General features: G+C 35.2%; 1 protein-coding gene and 1 long non-coding RNA gene across 2 annotated transcripts; one reads left to right on the top strand and one right to left on the bottom strand.

Moving 5' to 3' along the window:
• Window positions 1-5,182: 5,182 nt before the first annotated feature.
• LOC138321640 (uncharacterized) lies at window positions 5,183-8,270 on the bottom strand. The gene is made up of 2 exons (XR_011208347.1): window positions 8,038-8,270; window positions 5,183-5,667 (listed from the first exon to the last, which is right to left on the bottom strand). It is a non-coding gene; the product is annotated as an uncharacterized lncRNA (long non-coding RNA).
• A 247-nt stretch (window positions 8,271-8,517) lies between these two features.
• LOC138321641 (uncharacterized) lies at window positions 8,518-22,778 on the top strand. The gene is made up of 2 exons (XM_069265444.1): window positions 8,518-8,587; window positions 17,570-22,778. Exon 2 carries the CDS (start codon window positions 17,589-17,591, stop codon window positions 18,831-18,833), a length of 1,245 nt encoding a protein of 414 aa, XP_069121545.1. The 5' UTR covers window positions 8,518-8,587; window positions 17,570-17,588; the 3' UTR covers window positions 18,834-22,778.
• The last annotated feature ends 1,396 nt before the right edge of the window (window positions 22,779-24,174 follow it).

Raw genomic sequence — 24,174 nt, forward strand, 5'->3', positions numbered from 1 at the left:
TTCAACGATGAAATCCAAGATGGCGGCCGGTTGGCCATCTTGTTGACCGATCAGTTCAAAAGTTTCTATGCACAACTAGGGCCTATGGAGAACCTTCGTATGGATTTGAGAGACATCCCTTCAGTAATTTGTGAGAAATGTAAAATGCAAAACTAAGGTCATAGGGGAACCTTCATATGAAATTTGAAAGAGATCCCTTCAGCACTTTCTGAGAAATAGCAATAACAAACTTTAACTATCAAAATCCAAGATGGCGGCATGACGGCCATCTTATTACCCGATCGGTCCCAAAATGCAATATGCACAACAAGGGCCTTAGGGGAACCTACATATGACGTTTGAGAAGGATCCCTTCAGTACTTTCTGGGAAATAGCGATAACAAAGTTTAACTATCAAAATCAAAGATGGCGGCCATCTCGTTGACCGATCAGTCTCAAAACGCAATATGTACAACTAGGGCCCCAAAGGAACCTACATATGAAATTTGAGAACGAATTCGATCTCTTCGGTACTTTCTGGGAAATAGCGATGACAAGAATTGTTAACGGACTGACGGATGGACAGACGGACGGAAGGACGGACCACTGACCACAGACGTAAAGCGATTTGAAAAGACCACCATCTTATGATGGTGGGCTAAAAATGTCCATGGCTGCATGCCTATTCTAAAATGTTGAAAATCATTTGAAAACATGTGTTTTCCCACCTCATTCTTTCGATGTTGACAATACAGTGTATATGCAAAGGTCATTATAAAGAGACTTCTATGGCACATTCTGTAAGTATACTTTGTGATAATGTGTTTGAAATTCAGAATACATTTTACATTTAATCAGTATCTTAATACAAGAAAAGAATGGTTTTGACATTGCATGGTATTTGACACCTACATAATATAGTAGACGTCAGACAGCATTATAATTCTTTTTTCTTTTTTCTTTTTAGGTCATATGATCCAAAGGGTCAGAATGACCTATTGTCGTCATGCACCGTTCGTCGTCGTGCGCCGCTGCCGTGCGTAAAGTTTTCATTTAAACGATTTCTTCTCAATAACCGAAAGGCCCAGGGTACTGATATTTGACATGTAGCATGCTGGGATGAAGCGCTACCAAGTTTGTTAAAATTAATGACCTTGACCTTCAGTTAAGGTCACATGGGTCAAATAGGCTAAAATTCTTTAAATAACTTCTTGTGAATAACTTTAGGCCTAGAGACCTGATATTCGGCCCTTGACATGCTGGGATATAGGGCTATCAAGTTTGTTCAAAAATCACCTTGATCTTTTTCAAGGTCACAGGGTCGAAAAGGCTTAAATCTTTAAGCGACTTTTTTTCAATAACCAGAAGGCCCAGGGTACTGATATTGGGCATATAGCATGCTGAGATGAAGGGCTACCAATTTTGTTCAAATGAATGACCGTGATCTTCATCCAATGTCACAGGGGTCAAATATGCTAAAATCTTTAAATGACTTCTTCTCAATAACCAAATCGCCCAGGACACTCATATTGGACCTGCAACATACTGGGATGAGAGCTACAAAGTTTGTTAATATAAACGACTTTGACCTTCATTCAAGGTCACAGGGGTCAAATAGACTAAAATCTTTAAATGACTTCTCAAGAAAAGAAAACGCCCAAGACACTCATCTTGCAGCATGCTGGGAAGAACGACTACCAAGTTTGTTCATATAAATGACCTTGACCTTCATTCAAGGTCACAGGGGTCAAATAAGCTAAAATCTGTCAACGACTTCTTTTCAAGAACGGAAAGGATCAGGGTTCTCATATTGGATCTGCAACATGCTGGGATGAAGGGCTACCAAGTTTGTTCAAATGAATGACCTTGATCTTTATTCAAGGTCACAGGGGTGGAAAAGGCTTGAATCTTTAAAATACTTTTTTAATAACCAGAAGGTCCATGGTACTGATATTAGGCATATAACATGCTGAGATGAAGGGCTACCAATTTTGTTCAAATGAATGACCGTGACCATCATTCAAGGTCAGAGGGGTCAAATAGGCTAAAATCTTTAAATGACTTCTTCTCAAGAACCAAAACGCCAAGGACACTCATATTGGACCTGCAACATGCTGGGATGAAGGGCTACCATGTTTGTTCAAATGGATGACTTTGACCTTCATTCATGGTGACAGGGGTCAAATAGGCTAAAATCTCTAAATTACTTCTTCTCAATAAAGAAAACGCCCAGGACACTCTTATTGAGCCTGCAGCATGCTGGGAAGAAGGACTACCAAGTTTGTTCATATAAATAACCTTGACCTTCATTCAAGGTCACAGGGGTCAAATAGGCTAAAATCTTTCAACGACTTCTTTTCAAGAACGGAAAGGCTCAGGGTTCTCATATTGGACCTGCAACATGCTGGGATGAAGGGCTAACAAATTTTTTTCAAATGAATGACTTGAACCTTCATTCATGGTCACAGGGGTCAAATAGGCTAAAATCTTTAAGGTAATGATATAGAAAATGACATAATTAAAGTGTGACTACCTTAAATGACTTCTTCTCAAGAACCAAAACGCACAGGACAGTCATATTGAGCCTGGAGCATGCTGGGATGAAGGGCTACCAAATTTGTTATATCACTGACCTTGACCTTTATTCAAGGTCACAGGGGTCAAATAGACTAAAATCTTTATATGACTTCTTCTCAAGAACCAAAATGCCCAGGACAGTCATATTGGACCTACAACATGCTAGGATGAAGGGCTTCCAAGTTTGTTCAAATGAATGAACTTGACCTTCATTCAAGGTCACAGAGGTCAAATAGGCTAAAACCCTTTAAACAACTTCTTGTGAATAAGTAAGAGGCCTAGAAACCTGATATTGGGCCTTGCACGCTGGGATGAAGGGCTATCAAGTTTGTTCAAATGAATGACCTTGATCTTTCATTCAAGGTCACAGGGGTCAAAAAAACTAAAATCTTTAAACGACTTTTTCTCAAGAACCAGAAGGCCTAGGGTACTGATATTGGGCATATAGCATGCTGAGATGAAGGGCTACCAATTTTGTTCAAATGAATGACCGTGACCTTCATCCAATGTCACAGGGGTCAAATATGCTAAAATCTTTAAATGACTTCTTCTCAATAACCAAATCGCCCAGGACACTCATATTGGACCTGCAACATACTGGGATGAGAGCTACAAAGTTTGTTAATATAAACGACTTTGACCTTCATTCAAGGTCACAGGGGTCAAATAGACTAAAATCTTTAAATGACTTCTTCTCAAGAACCAAAAGGCCCAGGGTACTGATATTAGGCCTGTAGCACGCTGGGATGAAAGGCTACCAAGTGTGTTCAAATGAATGACCTTGACCTTCATTCCAGGTCATAGGAGTCAAATAGGTTAAAATCTTGAAACAACTTTTTAAGAATAATTTGGAGGCCTAGAGACCTGATATTGGGCCTGTGGCTTGCTGGGATGAAGGGCTACCATATTTGTTTTTTAAAACAAGAGGCCCAGAGGGCCTGTATCGCTCACCTGCTTTGTAATGCCAAGTAATGTTCTGCATACAGGTTCATTGTTTCTATTTTGAAGGAATTTGAATATTTACCTCTAATTCCCCTGTTGGGCCCCATCCCTCCTGTCCCCAGGGGGCTCAGAGCCAAAATTTATACAAGTTCTATTCCCCTTCTCCCAAGGATGTTTGTGGCTAAATTTGGTCACAATCCATGCAGAACTCTAGGACAAGTAGCGATTTATAGGATTTACCTCTATTTCCCCTATTGGGCCCGCCCCTCCTGCCCCCAGGGGGTCAGAGCCAAAATTCATACAAGTTCTGTTCCCCTTCTCCCAATGAGTGTTTGTGGCCAAATTTGGTTCCAATCCATGCAGAACTCTAGGACAAGTAGCAAATTTAAAGGATTTACCTCTATTTCCCTATTGCGCCCTGCCCCTCCTGCCCCCGGGGGTCAGAGCCAAAATTTATACAAGTTCTGTTCCCTTCCCCCAAGGATGTTTGTGGCCAAATTTGGTTCCAATCCATGCAGAACTCTATGACTAGTAGCAATTTATAGGATTTACCTCAATTTCCCCTATTGGGCACCACCCCTCCTGCCTCCCCGGGGGGGGGGGGTCAGAGCCAAAAAATTTTTCAAGTTCTGTTCCCCTTCCCTCAAGGATGTTTGTGGCCAAATTAGGTTCCAATCCATGCAGAACTCTAGAGACAAGTAGAGATTTATAGGAATTACCTTTTATTTCCCCTATTGGGCCCCGCCCCTCCTGCCCCCGGGGGGGGGGGGGGGCGTCAGAGCCAAAATTTATACAAGTTCTATTCCCCTTCCCCCAAGGATGTTTGTGGCCAAATTTGGTTCCAATCCATGCAGAACTCTATGACTAGTAGCAATTTAAAGGAAATGTTGACGGACGGACGGACGACGGACGGAGCGCCATGACATAAGCTCACTGGCCCTTCGGGCCAGGTGAGCTAAAAATGACCTTGATCTTCATTCACAGGGGTTAAATAGGCTAAAATCTTTAAACAACTATGTTATATTATGCCAAGAGTCAGATGAATGTTAAGGCCCATGGGCCTCTTGTTTTGAGAAATTGATTTGCCATAACAGTTTTGGTCTGCATGGTCCAGCACCAAGAACATTTGAAATTCCTTAAAGGTATCCTAGAATGTTATATGGGTCCTTTGGAAGAAAGAATTATAGAGGAGAACCACAAAGTAGGCCTCAATATGTAATGAAACATGGTGTATGATGCGAACTGAAAATAATTGCAACAAGTTGTCGGACACTTTTTACAAGACGACTATTTCTTTTCATTACCTTTGTGATTTGTTCAAGTAAAGAAAAGGCACGGTCTTTCACTTGAATAAATGTAATGCATATGACCTCTAAGACCTTCAATGAAGTTAAAGAATACTTGTTAATTTCACTGAAATAAATTCAGCATGTTCCTTGAAAAACACAAGATCTGGGAGACATTTTATTGAGATAAAAGTTTTTAAAGGATTTCAGGCTATTTTATCCAATAACACTGAATGAAATCGATGTCATACATATTATAGTAGTCTTTAATCCAAACATTCCACTGATGCCCCACGGATAAAGACCTTCTTATTGACAAGCACTTGCAATATTTGAGTTATCTTTACAATTTTGTCAGTAAGTTGATTGTTCTATCAACCATAAAGAAATACATAATAAAGGTTTTATAATTTTATTTATAGATCATCACAATTCAGCACATGTAACTGTGTTACAAATATCTATCACAATTAATACATATTGTCTATTTATATTTAACAAGTATTGTCATTATCCAGTCCACATTCATACAAAACTTTTAAAAGTGTATATGTTATTAACTTGAAACTGCAGTGTAACATCCAAATTTTCCAAACATGTCTTACAACATGAAGAAACCAAACATATATGGATTCAGTCACTATGGTTCACCCATTTCATGATCCATCATTTTCCTTTGTGAAGACTCTTAATAAAAGGTTTTATTTCAATCCATGATTACAGTTCCAATACAAGAAGAAAACTTGCACACCTTTTCATCCTTACAATAAATGAAACATCGATTCCAGACATCCAAAACTGAGGAGATGCTAGGAGGGCTTATGCATGTCATCAAATTCATCCAAGAAAGTTTCCTGTTTGATACTGCGGAGGGTTCCAATATCTGAACAAAATGTTAAGGTTGCAAAATAAGTAAATTAATTATTTTAAATGAGTGTAGTTTTGAAGTATTAAGCCATTCTCTAAAAGCCTCTTACTTTCATGGAAATACATGTAGCACTAAAGTTTAATCATATAGGTGTTTTCATGGCTCCAATAAGATTGTATACACTCTACACTGATTTTTGAACATAGCATTATTCTAATTATCCACAAACAAAGGAACAGTTTCCATTTGAAACTTGATTATTTTTATGCTGTTGTTTTTACTATGGTTACTTAAAATCTCGAATTGGAGCACCAAGTATTAGGTAAAATAGAATCTTCAAATCAAGTCTCTGCAGGCCTGTGATTGCCTGATCATGATTGGTCAGGTTTTTTTCTCCTGAACTGCCTCTAGTTTAACTATGAGATAGTCCAGGGAATACAGGGTATGTAAATGTCATTAATAGTAACCCTTGGTGTATCAAGCTCGAAGGATGATACAAATGCAGATGTATATACTAAAGCTAAGGATGTAACAATTAATCGCGATATTTTCTTCACAATACAATTTCGCAATACATCCATCTCGTTTCTGATGCGATATGATACATTCAAATGGCAGTACAAATACAATGACAGTCGTTTAGGATCATTAATCTACAAATCATGATAATAAATGATAAGTTTCCAAAAATTTTCATAGTAGTATCTTAATTATAGTATTATAATACATACATTTGTTAGTTTTAAAAATATAGAAGTTTCGTTCTTGACATTTGTGTTTGAATGAATTAATACATAATATTATATTTTGATTAAACATAGCAAATAGAAAGATTTAGTTTATTTGTAAATATAAGTACATTGTATATTGTATCGTAAAGTATTGTATCGCGCCCAAATATCACGATACATGTACATATCATATCACAACATCAGTTTATCATTACACCTGTAGTATACATTGTATATATAGAGTTACACAATGAGTGGTTGTACATGTTGAATATTGAATTTATTTACACGAATGAGTTATTTTTTGAGAGTTACAAAAGACACATGCTTTAGTGTGGTATAAATAAATTTTCAATCAACAGCTGCAATGTTTATCTGATATCGTGAGAGTTGAATAACACCCCCTATTGAGGTAGAAAACAGAGTAATCACTGCCTCCAGCAGAATCAAACTTGGGACCTCTGAAGAGAACTTCTAATCAGACATTCGACCAATCTCTAGCAGAGAGGTATATAATATATTATTATTGCAACTTGTATTAACAAGGATTACATATACCACCCTCCCCCAGGAATGTACATGTATGCATACTCCTCCCCACTTGGCCCAGGAATAAACCCATCCTCAAAGTTTACAGGGATTCCCTTGCAGACACGTTGAGTATAGCGTTCCAGAACCTCTACATGCATGGTAGCCAATATAACAGAGTACAAGATTTTAGAAGCATAATCAATGACTTTGCTAGGGATAGGACTGGAGGCTTTTGGATTACTGTAGTCTGATGCTCAACCGATCGACATTATTAAGAAAATTTAAGCTCCATCTACTATCTAGCTGAGAGGCATGGCATTACATAATTAGGTGCCGTAGAATCTAGACCATTCCCAGTAAATGCTACATGTACATTTATACAAGATTAAGAGGCTTAATTATGACAGATAGATGTCTGCATGGGGGCAGAGTGCACTAGTACATGAAATTTGTAGAACTCGCCGACACCGTTTGATATTGGGCCAGGTCATTTTCTATTCAGACAACTTACAAAATATTACCACACTGAGAAGCGTCACTTACCTTGGTCTTTTCAACAAATGAGTAATTTATCTACTCAAAGCAATCCATTTTATCACGCATTCACGTTATATTTTGTAAATACGGTAGTTTCTTTTCCGCAACTTTGAATTTCCCTCCTGTCGTCCATTTTTTCATTGTATGTAAATCACATCTAATCTCAATGGTTGCTATATTTTGAAAGATAAATTATTCATTTATTGAAAAGACCATTGTAGAGTATCTCAATTGGCAGATAGAACCTGGGTTTTAATTGTACATAGTGATACGGTCTCCTTCTAGCTTCGCAATAGGTGGGGATTTCCCTTTAGCTCACTCGGTTGAGCAGCAGACCAGTAAGTCCAGGGCAACCTACTCTCGCACTGTTTCAAGTGTAAACATCTCTGTGCAGTTAAAAAAAAAAAAAAAAAAAAAATATCATATTCAATTATTTTTTGTGTATAAATTTCGACAAGTAGGAACAGTTCGATACATATTACACTAAAACTACAAACTATATTCTGTGACATTTTAAATAGACTACGTTGGTTGTTTAAAACATTCAAGTGATATGCTTTGTGGGTGTTTGTCATTGAAAGGATACATAATCCAACAGCGCTGAAAAGCAGGGCCAAGCCAATATATCGCCCTCTCTTCTTTGTTGTTTTTGTCTGGACAACTCGCACCTTATTCGCCTTTTCAATCTTCTTCACAAAAAACTTTTGATTTTCATCAAGGTATTTTTCTGCATCCTTTGAAAGATCTAGTTGCTGCATGCGTGTATTATCTTTGATGCCAAGTTTGTCCCGGACCCACGACGCCATGCTTACGAAATGAAGTAGCACAAGTAGTCGATAAAATGAAAGAAGAACTATTTGTCATGCTATGATAATTCAGTGATATGGTGTTTTGGTAGTAGAACTTGCACAAACCAAATAAAATTTGACAATTATAATAGAGTTTTTAATTTCAGAATAAGTAATTACGTAAAATTGTTCACAGACGAATTTATCGCTTAGTTCTTTTGACAACAAATCTGTATCGATTGAGTGTTTGAAATGAAGGCTGTTGCCTTTGCAAGCTTCTCAGAAACGCAGTGTTTTGATTTTTGACAGTCGACTTTCAGCTTTAGTCTAGAGCTAGTCAGCAGTAAGGTAAGTGTGATTTCATTGTGGTTTTGAGCTGTATGTTAAACTTGACGATCGAACAATATCACTGCAAACGTGTATTTGCACATTGTGTGTTCGGACGATAAAGAACTGCATAATAAAAACTGTGAACGAAACTGTCTGGACCTTAAACCATTGTGTTATAAGTTAGTGATTATCGATCCATCATCTAACATTGTACACAATAACAACAAAACCGGACATCTAAATGTGTTATGACGATCTATTTTTTCTGGAAAATAATTCAGCTTTTTTTATTTCACTTTAACTAACAAGTGTGGCCAGGTGAATTTACTGCTGTTTGCAGGTTTAAGGGTTTTTGTTGGGTGTTCCATAAATTAGAAAAAAATGGGTCCTATGGACTTTGATAAAAAAGTGCATGGGGTCTTATTCATCTTCTTCTCATAAAAAAAGATATTGTGCAGCATAAGTGCAAATCCAGCATAATACATGTACGGCTCTTGTAATCATCAAGATAAATAATGTTAATGCAAATAAGACTAAAAGAGTAAGACATTTAAACAGAGACATATATAATTTAATTGGGAAAAGTAACTATTATTGTTATACCCCTATACAATCTTTTCTATATAAACTCTATTGACAAAAATGCCAATTAATGAACTGTTCCGTTGAGCGGTCCAAAGAACTGTTAAAACCGACTGTTGAAATGTGCTGTTGGACCGGAGTGACGTCACACCTATAATTTGTGACGCCATTGCATTTGAGTCAATGAGTGTAACAAAACAGTTATCGACTGGGTTTCCGGCGACAGATGATTTGTTGGGGCCTCAAACAAACTGTTGCCCTTAGCCTTTGGCCCCGGGCAACAGTTTGTCTTCGAGTTCAACAAATCATCTGTTGCCCTCAACCCCAGTCAACAACTGTATACTGTTTTCGCGATATCATGTACCCACCAATTGTTATCGTAAATGAATCGATATGTATCGGATGAACGCTTACAGCAAGACCAAGTTGTGCGGTTGCGCGCTAAAGCTGGAGGCGAGTTATCTTGGTGTAAGACGTTCATCATAAGCTGTGTACATGCAGACTACCTTACATACACATTATCACAGCCTATATGACTACAAACCATAAACATCGTAAAGTATCTCATAGATTTTAACTGTTGCATTAGAAACACTGTGTTTTTTATGATGAAAAATTGTAAAATTAAAACCTATGCATTGAAAGTTCTGTCATGATCAAAATTTTGGTAAATTTTGGTGATGAATGACAAATAAAAGCTCTTCTTGATTCATGAGAATGAAAAATATTACCCATATACATTTAAAGTCATATATGCTGTATTTTTCACACTCACAAATTAAGATAAGCTTTTAATATGTTTTTCATTACCAAAAGTTACCAACATTTTGAGAATTACAGTCATTTAAATGCATAAGATTTTCATTTAACAAATACAAAAAACACATGAAAATGACTTTTTCTGCAGTACTGCCAAAAATCATCAGATTTATATCAGTATAGTAGTGAAGTGAAATGAGTATATGGTCAAATCATAATGCAAATTTGTTGTCTTCACATTGTTACAGTGTTATTAAAGTGAATAGTCGGGCAAAGAAAACCAGTCTAAATGCGTTCATTGGCCTTCCAAAAGTTCTCACATATTAATACGACGGTCAAGTTCTGCTTAGTTTCCCAGTTCTGACCATTAAAGTAAAGAAAAGTTGAAAGCATTGAAAGCGAGGCTGCGTGGAAATGTAACCACGGACATAGTGAGCCGGGAGGACGTTTTAGAATTTTCATACTTTAAATTAATTTCTTTGTACGCAGACAGATTTTGACTAGAGATTTTATTTTTCCATTTCATAAGAAATTATACTGGATACATTCACACCTTTTTTACCGACTTTAGCCATCCTCGCCCGACTGTTCACTTTAAGGTTTCTCCCGAAATACACACAAGGCATAAAAAACAACATTTTTACAGTAAATAGTTTCTGTGTTTTATCTTACGTTCTTGGCAAATAAAGCTATTTGAATGATTTTCATGGCTTAAGTTATCAAACCATATGGTTTTTAATAGATTCATGAAGATTGGAAAAAAATCTATGTAGATTACAAACTTACTTAGCAGCTTGCATAGGCATAAAATAATTGGAAACCTTCAAAAAAGAGTACAGAAAATTGTGCCCAAGTGATTTTCGGAGGCAGTGCTCAATTTGAACACATAGGGACCATTTCGTACCCAGCCAAAAGGTATAATAGGCCGGGTACGTATATTCGTTCTAACTACTTACAAGGCATTATGAAACGCCACTTACCTTAGTCTCAATTTTCAACAAATGAATAATTTATGTCAATACAGTCGTTTCTTTTCCACAACTTTAAATTTCACTTCTTGTCGTTACCATTTTCTCATAATTTGCAAATTTCCTCAAATCTAGACAGACCAAGGTAATTGGCGCTTCCCGATGGTAATGTTTTGTAAGCAGTCTGACATTGAAGATGACCTATCCCAATACTAAACAGTGTCAGCAAATTCCACATTTTCATACAGCAGTACACTCAGGCCCTTCACCAAACATCACCCCCAGTGACCTGCTGTAGGTCTTAAACTTTTTCATCTGATATCCGCTGACATAGATTATGTGGAGTCCTCTGTACCTATATAAATCGCTATGATCTATCAACATATTGAGCAGCTTTAATGAAAGTAAAAATTAATAAGTCACCATGCTTTGTATGTCATTGTGGGCAGTGCATAATAGCTATTTAGCACCCTGGTAAGGCCAAAAAAATGTCTGTTTAGGGTTACATTCATGATTGGCAAAAAATAAGGGTCGGTCGGGAGGATTTTTTGTCAGTGTCTTTCACTCTAAAATGATGACTGGATCGGTGTTTGAGATCGAAATCCTCACTTTTTATATTTGTTTTTCTTGAAAAGTGGAAAAAAATATTAGTTTCGGGGGTAAAAATTAGGGTCGGTCGGGTGACCCTAAACAGACATAAGTTTCGTTTGGCCTAAGTCAAAGACCCACTATAAACTAATATATAGAGACAGTCTCAATATGAGTGCACCAAAGGCTGTTCATAACCTGCTCTTTTACTGGTGATGAACCCACACAACCTATGTTAGATTTTGACTGGATAACTGGAACTGTTGGCGGAAAATTGTTAAGTGCATTGTACCACAGCAAAAATAGCGAAATTGTAATCTAAATTCAAATTAATCAGACAATGGCAACATAAAAAAGTATTGGTCTCCCTTTGCATCTCTTTACTTTCGGTCTTCAGTTGAGCACTTGCATCTAGCTGTGAGGAGTTCTGTCCGCTCAACAAGATACACCATAGTCTATAAAAGTGGAATTTTCTGCTCCTCCTTAGCGCTCAGCATAAAGGGAGTAGGACGACTGGTTTGCCAGTTGTCAGTATATAATGGGACATGGAGGTGTGTCGCTTGGATTTTTGGCGGCATGCTTCAATGATGAAATAGGCAAGAGTTCCACTATACAAGAAGACACACACACAAATAAACCACAGTCTCCCAAAACACGCACATTTCACACACAAAAAAACACACACAGGGGAGGCTGTCCTTAAATTTCCCTGGCTGTGGTGTTAATATGATGTGAATAATAAACCAAACAAAACTTATGAAAAATTGCTAGAATAAGATCTGTTATTCAGGAATTTAGGTAACAAAGAATTCTCTGCTTCATCAGTAATACTGTATACATGTATAGCTAGTACTTGTGGTATACGTTTTCTGGATCAAAAACCACTCTTATATAAACTTTTTAGTCCCGATCCCATGTTGCATGATGAAATCCATGTAATGATGCTTATGTATAACAATGATATCCCTTGAAAATAAAGGTTTCCTTATATATAGCTACTTTGGTTTCCTGCAGGGCCTCAGCACAACAAATACATATCTGGTAAGTATTGAGCAAAGTGGTGGCCTGGGAGATACGATGGCTATTTTGTAGCAAGACCCTTTTCAAATTTCTTCTCAAGTTCCAAATGAGCTGAAATTTGCTAAAGATTTTCCTGACTCTGAACAGGTGTTGTTATAATAGTGACTGACCGATATCCAAGATGACTGTTACAACGCGTACGCTATTTTGAAAAAAAAATATTTTAACTTCTTCCTAAGTCCCATACGTGAGATTGAGCTGAATCTTGAATTGCCTAGGATAATCCTGAGATGGTCATGTACTGTTCTTCTAATTCTGGTTGGTCTGAAAGCAATGATAGTCGTTACTACCGCCATCTTGGAAAACATATTTCCATTGTCTTTTTCAATTTCATCATTGAGATTCAGCGCATTTTTTCATGAAATGATTCTGATTAATTTCTGTAATGTTCATAATTTTCCGAACGATTTTCATGAAATCAATATTATTTTCAGTTCCTTTATGCTTCGTATCAGTTTAGGTTGAAAACCCGTATTCATTTTGATACATATATTTGATTGCCTACATAAAGTCTATGTCCAATTCCTCTTATTTGTGCTTCTGATTATTTGCACCACAATTCCTTGCTCTTGTCAGTATTAAGTATGACCAGTTTTTACTGAAAAAGCTTGCTTTTCCAGTATTGCTACGGCCCGGATGACCCACTAATTTAAATGCGATTGACCTCTCATTTGCATGCGATTTTTTCTATTTTCCTCTTTCTAGAACAAATATTCTGCCATAGTGCAGTTAAACAACTTCTATGGTATTTCATTAAATAGAATAGTTTCAAACATGTCTACAAAAACTATAGCATGAACGTCTATAATTGAAAAATAGTAAGGATAATTTGCATCAGTGGTAGCGATCGGTGGCCTAATTCTCGCCAGCATTTGCATATATTTATGTAAACATCCGGTTTGGGTAACACTAAATAAAGGAATTGTCAGGATTTTGGTATGTAAGTATCTAATTGTAGTTTGATGTGTACATTCATAATCTATTATATAATGACAATTTTTTTAATTCATCCCGACGTAAGAAAGATACAAAAGTTGTTTGTTTTTACATGTATTATATTGATAGTCATTTTGGAGAACAGGTACGTTCGTATTGTGATCATGTCATTACGATGGCCCACTGAATTTAACCAAGTCTCACTCAAACAGACGCTTGTTAACTACGTACGCGTCAAGCGTCTGGGTGATCTATGCAGAAGCTAACAAACACGATAAATTCTGAGTTACGCTGGTTCCTTATCATTTCGCACGGATTGTCAACTAACGCATCCTTTCATTAACGAGGGAATATTTAATACACGGATACAGATACAATGAAATATCGTGACACTCAGCAATAGTGTAAATGGCCGAATGTAAGCAAAGACGTCATCACGCAAAGCGGACCTGTGATGTAAACTTGCAAGTCAAGAAATATTTTCCATTTAATTATCGAGCGTAATAAGTGCATTCTCATATCTGAAAAACACCGAAGAATATTTGAACACTGCATGTTGCAATGCATGTTGCAAGCCACTTTGCTAGTAAACTACGGAATTCTTTTCGTATTTGGAGACAGAAGCAGTGAAAATCGTAAGTTTCATTTCGTTTTGCTTCTTTGCCTATCATGCCTTATAATGGGTCGGTATATTATTATATGAACTATTTGACAGACATCGGCACATGAAGTGAACTTACAACATCATGAGTATGTGTGAATTCCTGCTAACATCCATATAATCGACGTTTTACTTTATTACTACGCAACAAAATTGAATATCACTTTAAATTTGAAGTAGTTTGTTGTTACAGTATATAATTAGCAGTTGACCAGATTCATTTTTGGTATTATTTTCTAATGCGATGACATCAAATTTAATATTAATGCATAGAGTCAATTTACCAGATTGTCAATATGTCTATAAACATCACAAAGCATGTGTTTATTTGTAGGCAAAACAATGCATGATATAGATCCATACACAATACGTACATATGTGTGTAATACACATGTGAATACAGAATTTATTTAGATAAATAGAAGAATAGTAATGCTAGATTTATTTAAGACAATTAATATCTGGGATTTCGAAATTGGCGGTATGAACTTAAAACATCGATTAAACAGTCACTACATATATAACTTCATGGATTCAGAGAATTTATAATAACACTTACCAAAATAAACAATAACCTGTGCACTGTAATATATCATACATGGTAAATTTACACTTGCTCAATATTACAGTATTTGGTTTAAAGTAAGTTTTGCTAGCAGAAAAAAACATTGTATTTTATCAATGTGTATCAGGTATAGGAGACAAATTAATTATGATGCTAATATATTAAAGATGCTTCACCGCTGACAAATGGTATTTTTTCACTATCAAAAACGGCAGCAGACAATTTAGTAGTTTTCTTCAGTTACAAAAGTTACTTACTTTACACCATTACCGCCGTTGAAACGTTTGAGCTCCAATTTCACTTAAAGTTAAAAATATAAATAAAATAATTAATTGCATCCCGAAAAAATTCTGTAGCACTATATCCTATATGGAATGAAGGACTGATTGCGCTTGACCCAAAGGCAAAATTAATTATTTTATATTATTTTTTGTGTTAATTAGACTTATGCATACACGATTAAACACTAATTATTGTTCAAATGATGAATATCATTTATACTCTGTCGGCGGTGGAGCATCTTTAACTCAAAGTACTTGTGTACACGAGTCCAATTTCTTCCTTTTGTCATTGTTAGATGATTTCTGTAACTTTTTTATTACAAATTAAGAATATTGATATATATGTTAAATTTTATAATTACAGGACTCATTGGCTAGTCATCTGAAGCAGAATCATAATTGTTGAAGACTGGAGATTATCAGGATTACTTTGGAAGCAGTGAAATGATTCTAAGGATGACTACCAGGCATATATTAAACTAGCTGCGACAACATACATGTAGCTCTGGACAACAAGCATATGGATTGGCGCTTCTCATTCGCATTGTTTCGTAATGCCAATTAAAACACAAAAATACAAAAAAGTAAATCCAGTATATTTGCAACTTTTGCAAAGAGTTGTCACCATTTGACATACTGCCGATTGTTATCAATCTGTGGAGAGATAGAAGGTGTTTAAACTTTTAACTTCACAGACTGACTCACGTGTTAGTCTTTCTGTTTTGTTGTAAAATTCAAACAAACAAAAAAGAGTTTTCTTGGCTTGAATGAAACACACTATATATGTTCTGACAGACGGTCATTATCAGAACTACAATTCTGTCCCATTGACTGTAATTTTGCAAAAAATAAAGTGATGACAACATTAGCGAGTGTCGAGTAACTTTGCATTTAGATATATATAGAAATATCCTACATTTATAATATAAACTGATAATTTATTTACCCATCATCACGCCTGAATTATCATTACTACAATGTATATTTCAATGATTCACATCTGTGACACGGCCATATAAGTACATTGTATATGGAATGACATTCATTTATTTGCTACAACAGAAACATATTAAACAGTTTTACTTGTTGACTTTGTGCAGTGTGTTCACCAAAATGACACAAATTTTAACGCTTCTGGTGACATAGCCCACTGGTTTTTCCCATTTGTTGATGCCTCTATCAAATGTTTTTACAACTGTTTCTGATCTTGTTACCAATATATGTATAATACAGTTGTAAGTAATGTGACATTAACAACAAGTTGCCAATAATGTGTGATTACATGTACGTTAATTTCATATTCATAACATAATTAAATGGGGAAAAAAACCTTTAAAACATAACAAAAAAAGTATTTATTTTAGTACATAAACATAAAAACCGATCATTGATTTACAAGGTCAAGGGGAGTAACTTGTACATGACAATTTCAAAATTGACTAGGGTACACGAAATTCGGCAGTCCGGAAAATTTGTAATCTGGGCGGTTTAGGCTGGGAACAAAGGTGTCCAGATTATCGAGGGTCCAATGTACATGTCAATGTATACAAATAACACACTGATTTTGAGAATGGTTGTTTTAATATGCTGTTAAGAATTCTCAGTGTCCATTTTATGCATTATATAGAGACAGTATCATACTGAATCTAACTTTGATATGACTTTTCTTCAATATTGCAGCAAAGTATCAAGAACTGCTCTTTACTTACTAATATGCCTGAATACATTGTGTGTATCACAGAAGAGAACTAGAAAAAATAATGTATTGTGATGTTATTTCATGTTTGTATTAAAGTATTTTTGAATAAACATAATTCAAAACAATTCAGTTTTGATTTTGATGCAGTAACCAATTATTTAAATGAACATTTGAACCTTAGTTTTTGTCATTTCATTTCTTCTCTTGAAAATTATCTAATTAATTGCCTTTTGCCCTTTCCTCCTGTAACAGATCTGTACCACATAGTTCATCGGAAAAAAAATACTTGTATATTATATGCATTGCACATAGTTCCTTATAAATGAGGTCTGTAAACAACATTTGCAGCATAAGCCATGAACTTTGTAAAAATGCCATCAAGGGATATCCATGTGTCAGATTATACTTTATACTTTCTTCTTAATGGAGTCTTAATGTTTCCCTTGTTGTCATTTTACTGCAGATTGTTATTAGCTGTAGGTCTGTCACATGACACTGACTGTAAATATTTGTTGAATTCAAGATAGGTTCAAAGTTCAAATCTAAAGGAAATTTTCTAGCATTTTCTTAAAATCTTCTCATAATTTTTAGATTCATCTTTTGATATGAGGAGGAATGGTTGTCTGCAATCTCAACAATTTATCCAAAATTAATTAAATGAATACTTGGAAGATAAATAACCCAACTTGATAATGACATGGGACTTGCAAGAAAATACACACCCTAAAATGTTACTAATGACATATTTGCCTTCTTTGAACTAAAATTTTGTTACATCAATGCTTTTTCAGTTCAGTACTTACAGTACTTTGATTGCTTATAAGCAATGGCGGTTAAAGAAAACATATATACTTAATAATGAAATTCATTTTCTTTTATAGGTGGGGTAGATGGGGCATCATGGGGAATTCCAACAGCCACAAGCGGACTGGATGTACCAACAAAATGGAGCATTGGTCATTGATCCAGACCACACCAGCAACAGAGATCCTACAGTCCTGTTCCTATGGACGATGGATAAAGTCCCAACGCACCATTTGTGGGTACGCAGATTATGCTGACTTCACTACTTGTCGTGAGTCCAGAAGAAGGTGTGGAGTTCTTGCTAAACCCGACACCACATGTGGACGATATTTTGTTCCAAGTTTCAAATCCAAGTCCGAGTTGCTCATTGTTGAAAAACAGAAATGGTATGTTGGTAACTTCAAACTGCCACGTGTACCTGTTCCAGATCCCCAATGGGTTCGCCATTCTCAACATAATCGGAATCGGAGGGAGTGCAGTGTAATTGCATACATCAACGGTCTCATCATCGTTCAGATTAACACCAACAGGTATTATCTATCGCCCAAGTTCTATATACTGGACATCGAAACAGGTCAGGTGGTCGGCCACTTTCTCATGTTCTATCACTGTAGGAGATGGTATGAGAGTTATATTTCACCTAACAAACAAAGGATTCTCTTACGTCCGGACAGTCTCACTCGGGTTGTAGCTCTACCGGACAATTACCTGTTAGAAAATGTCTACATTAATCCCATTACCAGCTACTCCAGCCTGTCTGTTGGAACTATCCCGCCCATATTCCGTGCCCATGTTGTGACATTTAACGCTTTAGCCGGTGACAACGCTATTGTTATGGCATCTCAAAAAGATCTGGAAATTCGCTCCATTGATTCATGGGATATCCTTTATGGTGTTCAAAATCTTGACCTGCCCACCAACATACAACAGATAAAGTCTAGTCCCCTTGGGGACTTCATAGCACTACGCTGTGTTCATCCTGTTCATTGCAAAGAGTACAGTGTCAACGTCATCGCTTTGCTCAACTTTCGAACTCTTGACATTTTGTTCAAAGTGGATGTGTGTGGCTGTTATTGGCCTGTATCAGAGGTCATCAATCTCCAAGTCTTCCCATATTTCTCTCCCAGTGAGGCATCCATATCACTTATGAAGAATTGCACCTATCATCGTAAAGTGGTCACATACAAACTTCCAATAGCCCGCTTGAACCTGCAGTACCTGTGTCGGAGGGCAATCCTACATCTGACAAACTTCAGAGATCTGGGCAAACTTCCTCTTCCAAAAACTATCATCAGCTTTCTCCAGGGTAAACCATTAGCCCAAAAGGAGAAGCCATTTTGAAGTTCCCCTTGCTACACAAAGACTTAGATTTTGTCTAAGAATACTCCGACTGTCATTGTCAGGTTTTATGTGCAACATGAAGATTTTGATGTTCATTACCAGAGTAATACTGCCATTCTGAGGTTGCACTTGCTACATGAAGATTTGATACGCTTTACACAGAACACTGACATCCAAACAAATGTACTAATATTTATTTCCGACGAATGGAGAGACATGAAGAAGCAATGTATAAGAAGACATATCCTTTGAAAGTAGTCTGGTTATCATTGATTAAATTCTATAATTACAATAAATGCAAGTAATATTTAAATGTTACCACTTTTTCAGAAATCCACTAGACGCTGCTCTACTGCAGTTTGTAAAGAAGGGTCTCATGGGGTCGTAGGTTTATTATTAGTTATCAAATATCAATAATTACGTATAGTACAGCCGATGTTAATTCTTCTTAAACAGATATGAGTAATTTCATTTATTCTATTTGTTATTAGATATGCATCAGTACTTACATTGATGTCGGTACCTACCAGGCATGTATTAGTAATTATGTCTCCTCTTGGAGTGGATGTTGGAAAAATGCATAAAGTCAATTCCTGCTTTTCCAATTGATAATAAAAACTTTTCGGATTTTGAATACACAATTAATTTCGATAATCATGTCATTTTTAAAAAACATGCCACCTATTAAGATATCACGACAGATGCTATATACCTGATTCATCTTAAGATGTTGTGCAGTGCAATATAGTTAGTATAAGCCCAGACCCAAAGCCAAGACATGTGCCAAAATGTCTTTCAATTCATTGGTTAAGGGAATAAGGGTAAAGCCAATGGTCTGATGTCCAAACCATTATGGAGGGGAGAGTTACATTCTAATCTAAAAGAGATATATACCAGGTAGATGTGTCTTGATTTGAGATGTTGAAATAATAGTATGATTTATCTTCTGTTTAGGAAATAGTTTTACACTTGTCATAGATGAGACATTGTCTCGTGATGAAACACGTGAAGTTAACGACACGTGAAGTTGTTAGTCACATATGTTTCTCTCTACTACATACAATCTATAACCCACATCCACGTTTATATGTTAATCCGGAATTCATTTTTGCTAAAGCTAAACTTAACATGCCACACCATTAGTCACAGTCCTTAGTCTTGAATATATGATACGGTATGGTAACTTTGAATCATTGTATATTTTGAGCCATGCATGTTCGTGCAGTACTTTGAAATCAGAGTTTCAATGTATTTTAATGTTCATAATAATTACGTGTATGTATCATAATTATAAACCAAAGGTAGCTACTTATAAGCAATACTCATTATACACAAGGGGACAGAAAAAACTTTTTTTTCGTAACTTTGAACTTATCGAAATTTCATAGTTGTTCTTTGTACACTCCATTTGCCTCAATCTGTCGGCATCGAAATAGCTTAAAGACTGAATACCTCTGGTATACAGAATTATAATCTAAAAATTAAAATACAATTATTAGTTATATTTTGGATGTACAATTATCTTAGATCAGGTAATCATTGCTGAAATCCCTCTTTTATGTACATATAGTCTATATATCAGTGATTGTCTTCGCCTTTAAATATATTTATTGAGGACGTCATGATATTTAACTCTCTACATTTTTATGACAAAATATTATATATATACAATTTATATTGTTAATAAAATCTTGCTTTTAAGGTATAGCATCAAACTCAGCATTATCGAGTTAAATGTCTGATCAGAAATCTCTTATCAGACTGAAAGTTTGTGTGTTGTATATACAATTGTATGAAATGATATTTAAAACTATCCTCTAGTCCCAAAATGTTAGAATAAGCTTGTTGCTAAAGTAGCAATTATTATTATACCATGCAGATAAAGTTAAAGTCAGAATGCTAGTTTGAAAACGACTTCCATGTCCAGACGTCAAAAAAAAAGAAATACGTCTTTTAAATGGTTTAGATACGCCTTTTGTGATAACCATAATTATCCTCACAATTTCCAAGGAAGTGGCAGACAATTTAGTTGGAGACTTGATACAATGGAATGAAATGAGTGCAACCTTTCTTTTTTCCGACGATCAGTTGGCAATTTGACATCTTTATTATTTTTGTTAGAATTGTTGAACCACTGTTATACAGTATATTTGGCTATAGCACAGAGATCTACTCTAGAGAGAGAGTATCATTTTTTAGCGAAACACTGGATGTAAGGGGCTTCAAAAGGTCTTATAGTATATACATGCAGATATTTTTTTATATCTTTTATATGTGCATAGGTCTTTATAGTATTACTGCTGTAGCGGCTCAAATATTACACTTCAAACGACTTATTATGTGCCTGGATGCCAATGATTAAAGACTCTGAAACTAAAAAGAATAATATACAATTGAATATCAAACCTGCATGCATCTGTTGCACATCTTTAGATTCTCATTTTCAATGACATTTTATTTGAATACCTGAATACTGCACTTTAAATATAGTACAGTCCTACAGCATTGTTGCTAATATAGAATCCTACAAGCAGATAGTGGACACTATTTTTAATAAATAAACCTAAAAAGTTAAGAATTGCATTGACCTTAAACCCTGAAGTATATTTAGGCTGTTTTTGAACAAAGAATAGGTCAGTCCATTATAACATTTCAGGGGTGAATAAGTTCAGGCTTAAAGGAGGTATAAATTATGCTGCAATCAAACAACTCCTATATTTGTTGGTGCTAGCTATAACGACTATAGAGGCAGTGTAATGAATGTTTATGGTGCAGGCTCTTTTCGTATTGTTAACGTGTGTCTTTAAAATATACAAAACATCATTTAAAAGTTAAATGAAGACCATTTGATATCTTCCATGATATTAGGTATTAATCAATCGCTAGACATTTCTTTGTCATGTACTAGAAATAATTAACAATGATGGATTTGTTATATTTGGTATGTTGAGCTAGACTTGTCAATTACCATTAATCTAGTATTGTTTTACAATGCTGATTAAATAAATTAATTTTATCCACAGGTCTCTATGTTTTTAAAACGTGAATCCAATGATTATAGTCATATGTTAATGCCAAAACACTTACCTGCCATATTATTATTATATATATATATATATATATACATGTTGTATATTGTTTCTTATTGTCATTTGAACTGCTAAATGCTATATTTGGCTACCATTTATATTGATGTGATGTTACAAGATGCAGTTATGCATTGCATCATTATAACGTAACGGAAAGGAATACATGTGTGCAGTTCCCAAAGAGAATGTGGCATACACTATATATATTGAAGTTCAGTAAAAACCATTTAAAATATATACAGATCACTTATACAAATACCTGTTGAACTCCAAATTTTGCATTCAAATATTTATGTATCGGTATCACTTGATAAACAGAAAAAAAAATTGTGGCAACTAGACACGTTTCGGACATCATTAAGGCTTATGTTTTTGTCAGTTTGTCAGCTATAGCATTATAACTTTACAAGACATTTTTTGTAACTTTTTTCATGTTTTGTTGCTGTAAAATAATTTTCTTTCGCGGCTGCTAAATTTTGTGATTTCCATTTCACATGTTTATGGAAATAACATTCGCGGATTTAAGTAAATAATGAAGATTTCTATCAGTAGAAATACTGTAAATGATATGGTATAAGATAATTATTCGTAAAGATAAGCTTTATACTAATTTACTTCGATTGCGAAGTTCACGAAAGTAAGCTGCACGCGAAAGAAAGTTTGTTTTCAGTATGTTGTGTAAATATATAACATTGTATTGTGTATTTAGGATATGATAGCAGTATATTAATATTTAAATGTACTTACTTTACTGAAACGCTGATACTTAATTGATTTGTGATATGTATTATGACTGTTTATTTGTTTGTTTGATTTTATTATGATTGTTTTCAACCCAACACCTGTTAATGTTGACCTACTTTATTGAATATCATTTGTATTTGACTCATTTTTGTTTAGTTTAATTTAAAAAGAATGTTTATTCGATAAGATGACTTAATGATATCTGTTTTAATATCCATGTTTTGCTATATATATTATCGCATGTAATTACATTTTGCCTATGACAAGTTTCTATTAGTTAAATTAGCCTTAATTACAAGTTTATTTATACCATGATATTGTAATTGACATCCTCTCCACTTCTGACATCGGCATTTACATGTTAATAGAAAAAAACAACACTTCAAATCCGATAGTCCAGGCGACTTCATGTTCGTACAGTAGTACCATAATGCTATGATGATGTGTTTTAAATCAATGACTTTGAAGTTTGTATAATCGAATTACACAGGTCAAATGGACTAAAATATTTTCACATTGATCCAAAATTTTGTGCCCGTTAGTTTGTTGATAAGATCGGTATCTTAATAGGGGGACTACCTAGGGATTACTGGTATATGAACAATGCGTGGTTCTTTGTTTCTATTGTTATTATTTCTATATTCAGACAAATCAAAATTAATGATAACCATGTTACTGTCCCTTGTCAAATGGTATTAAACCCGAGTGCTCCCTTTATGATATGGATTTTGTGTTAAAATTTTGAACTTTAATATATACACTTATTATATTGCTTTGATTTTGTGCCAATGTTTCGTTTTTAGAATTTCACTAGTGCTTTTTACATAATATGGAATTGTTGATTATGTTTATTTCATTTATTTTTTTGGTAGTGTGTAATTCTTTAACATAAGTCTGATTGTCTGTGCTTCTAGGAATAAGAAGTCAAAATACATTACATTTAATATACATGTTGGGTGTATTTACATTGATTAATAAAAGTAGGGTATTTTACCACCGTTTCAATGACGGAGCCACTTCTCAGTTGAAGTTCCTAACCATAGCTAGAAAATATATTATAAATGTATTTTTAGGCATCTGAGACGAAGTCTCATGGTGACCTTTTCTAAAACACTCTTTTGTCCTGTCGTCGTCCGTCGTCCGTCGATTAATAATTTACATTTATCGGACTTCTTTCTCCAAAACCGCTGAAGCAATTTCAATCAAATTTTCCATAAACCTTCGTAAGGCATAAGGCCAATCAAAATTATGAATTAAATGACCCCCCCATCTCCTCAGGGGGCTGTGGGAGGGGCCAAAAAGGTGTAAAATTGACATAAAAATTTCAAAAATATTCTTCTCCACTCACAGATGTGGTAGAATCAATTACTATTCATGGATAGAGGAGGTTCACAAGGCCCTCTACAAAAATTGTGAATTATATGAACCTGGGGTCTCAGGTTTCCCCTGGGAGGGGGTATGAGTTTACAAATTGGTTTATATAGGGAAAACGATATTTTTGAGTAATT

Source organism: Argopecten irradians, chromosome 4, assembly GCF_041381155.1.
Source record: "Argopecten irradians isolate NY chromosome 4, Ai_NY, whole genome shotgun sequence".
Lineage (NCBI taxonomy): Eukaryota > Metazoa > Mollusca > Bivalvia > Pectinida > Pectinidae > Argopecten > Argopecten irradians.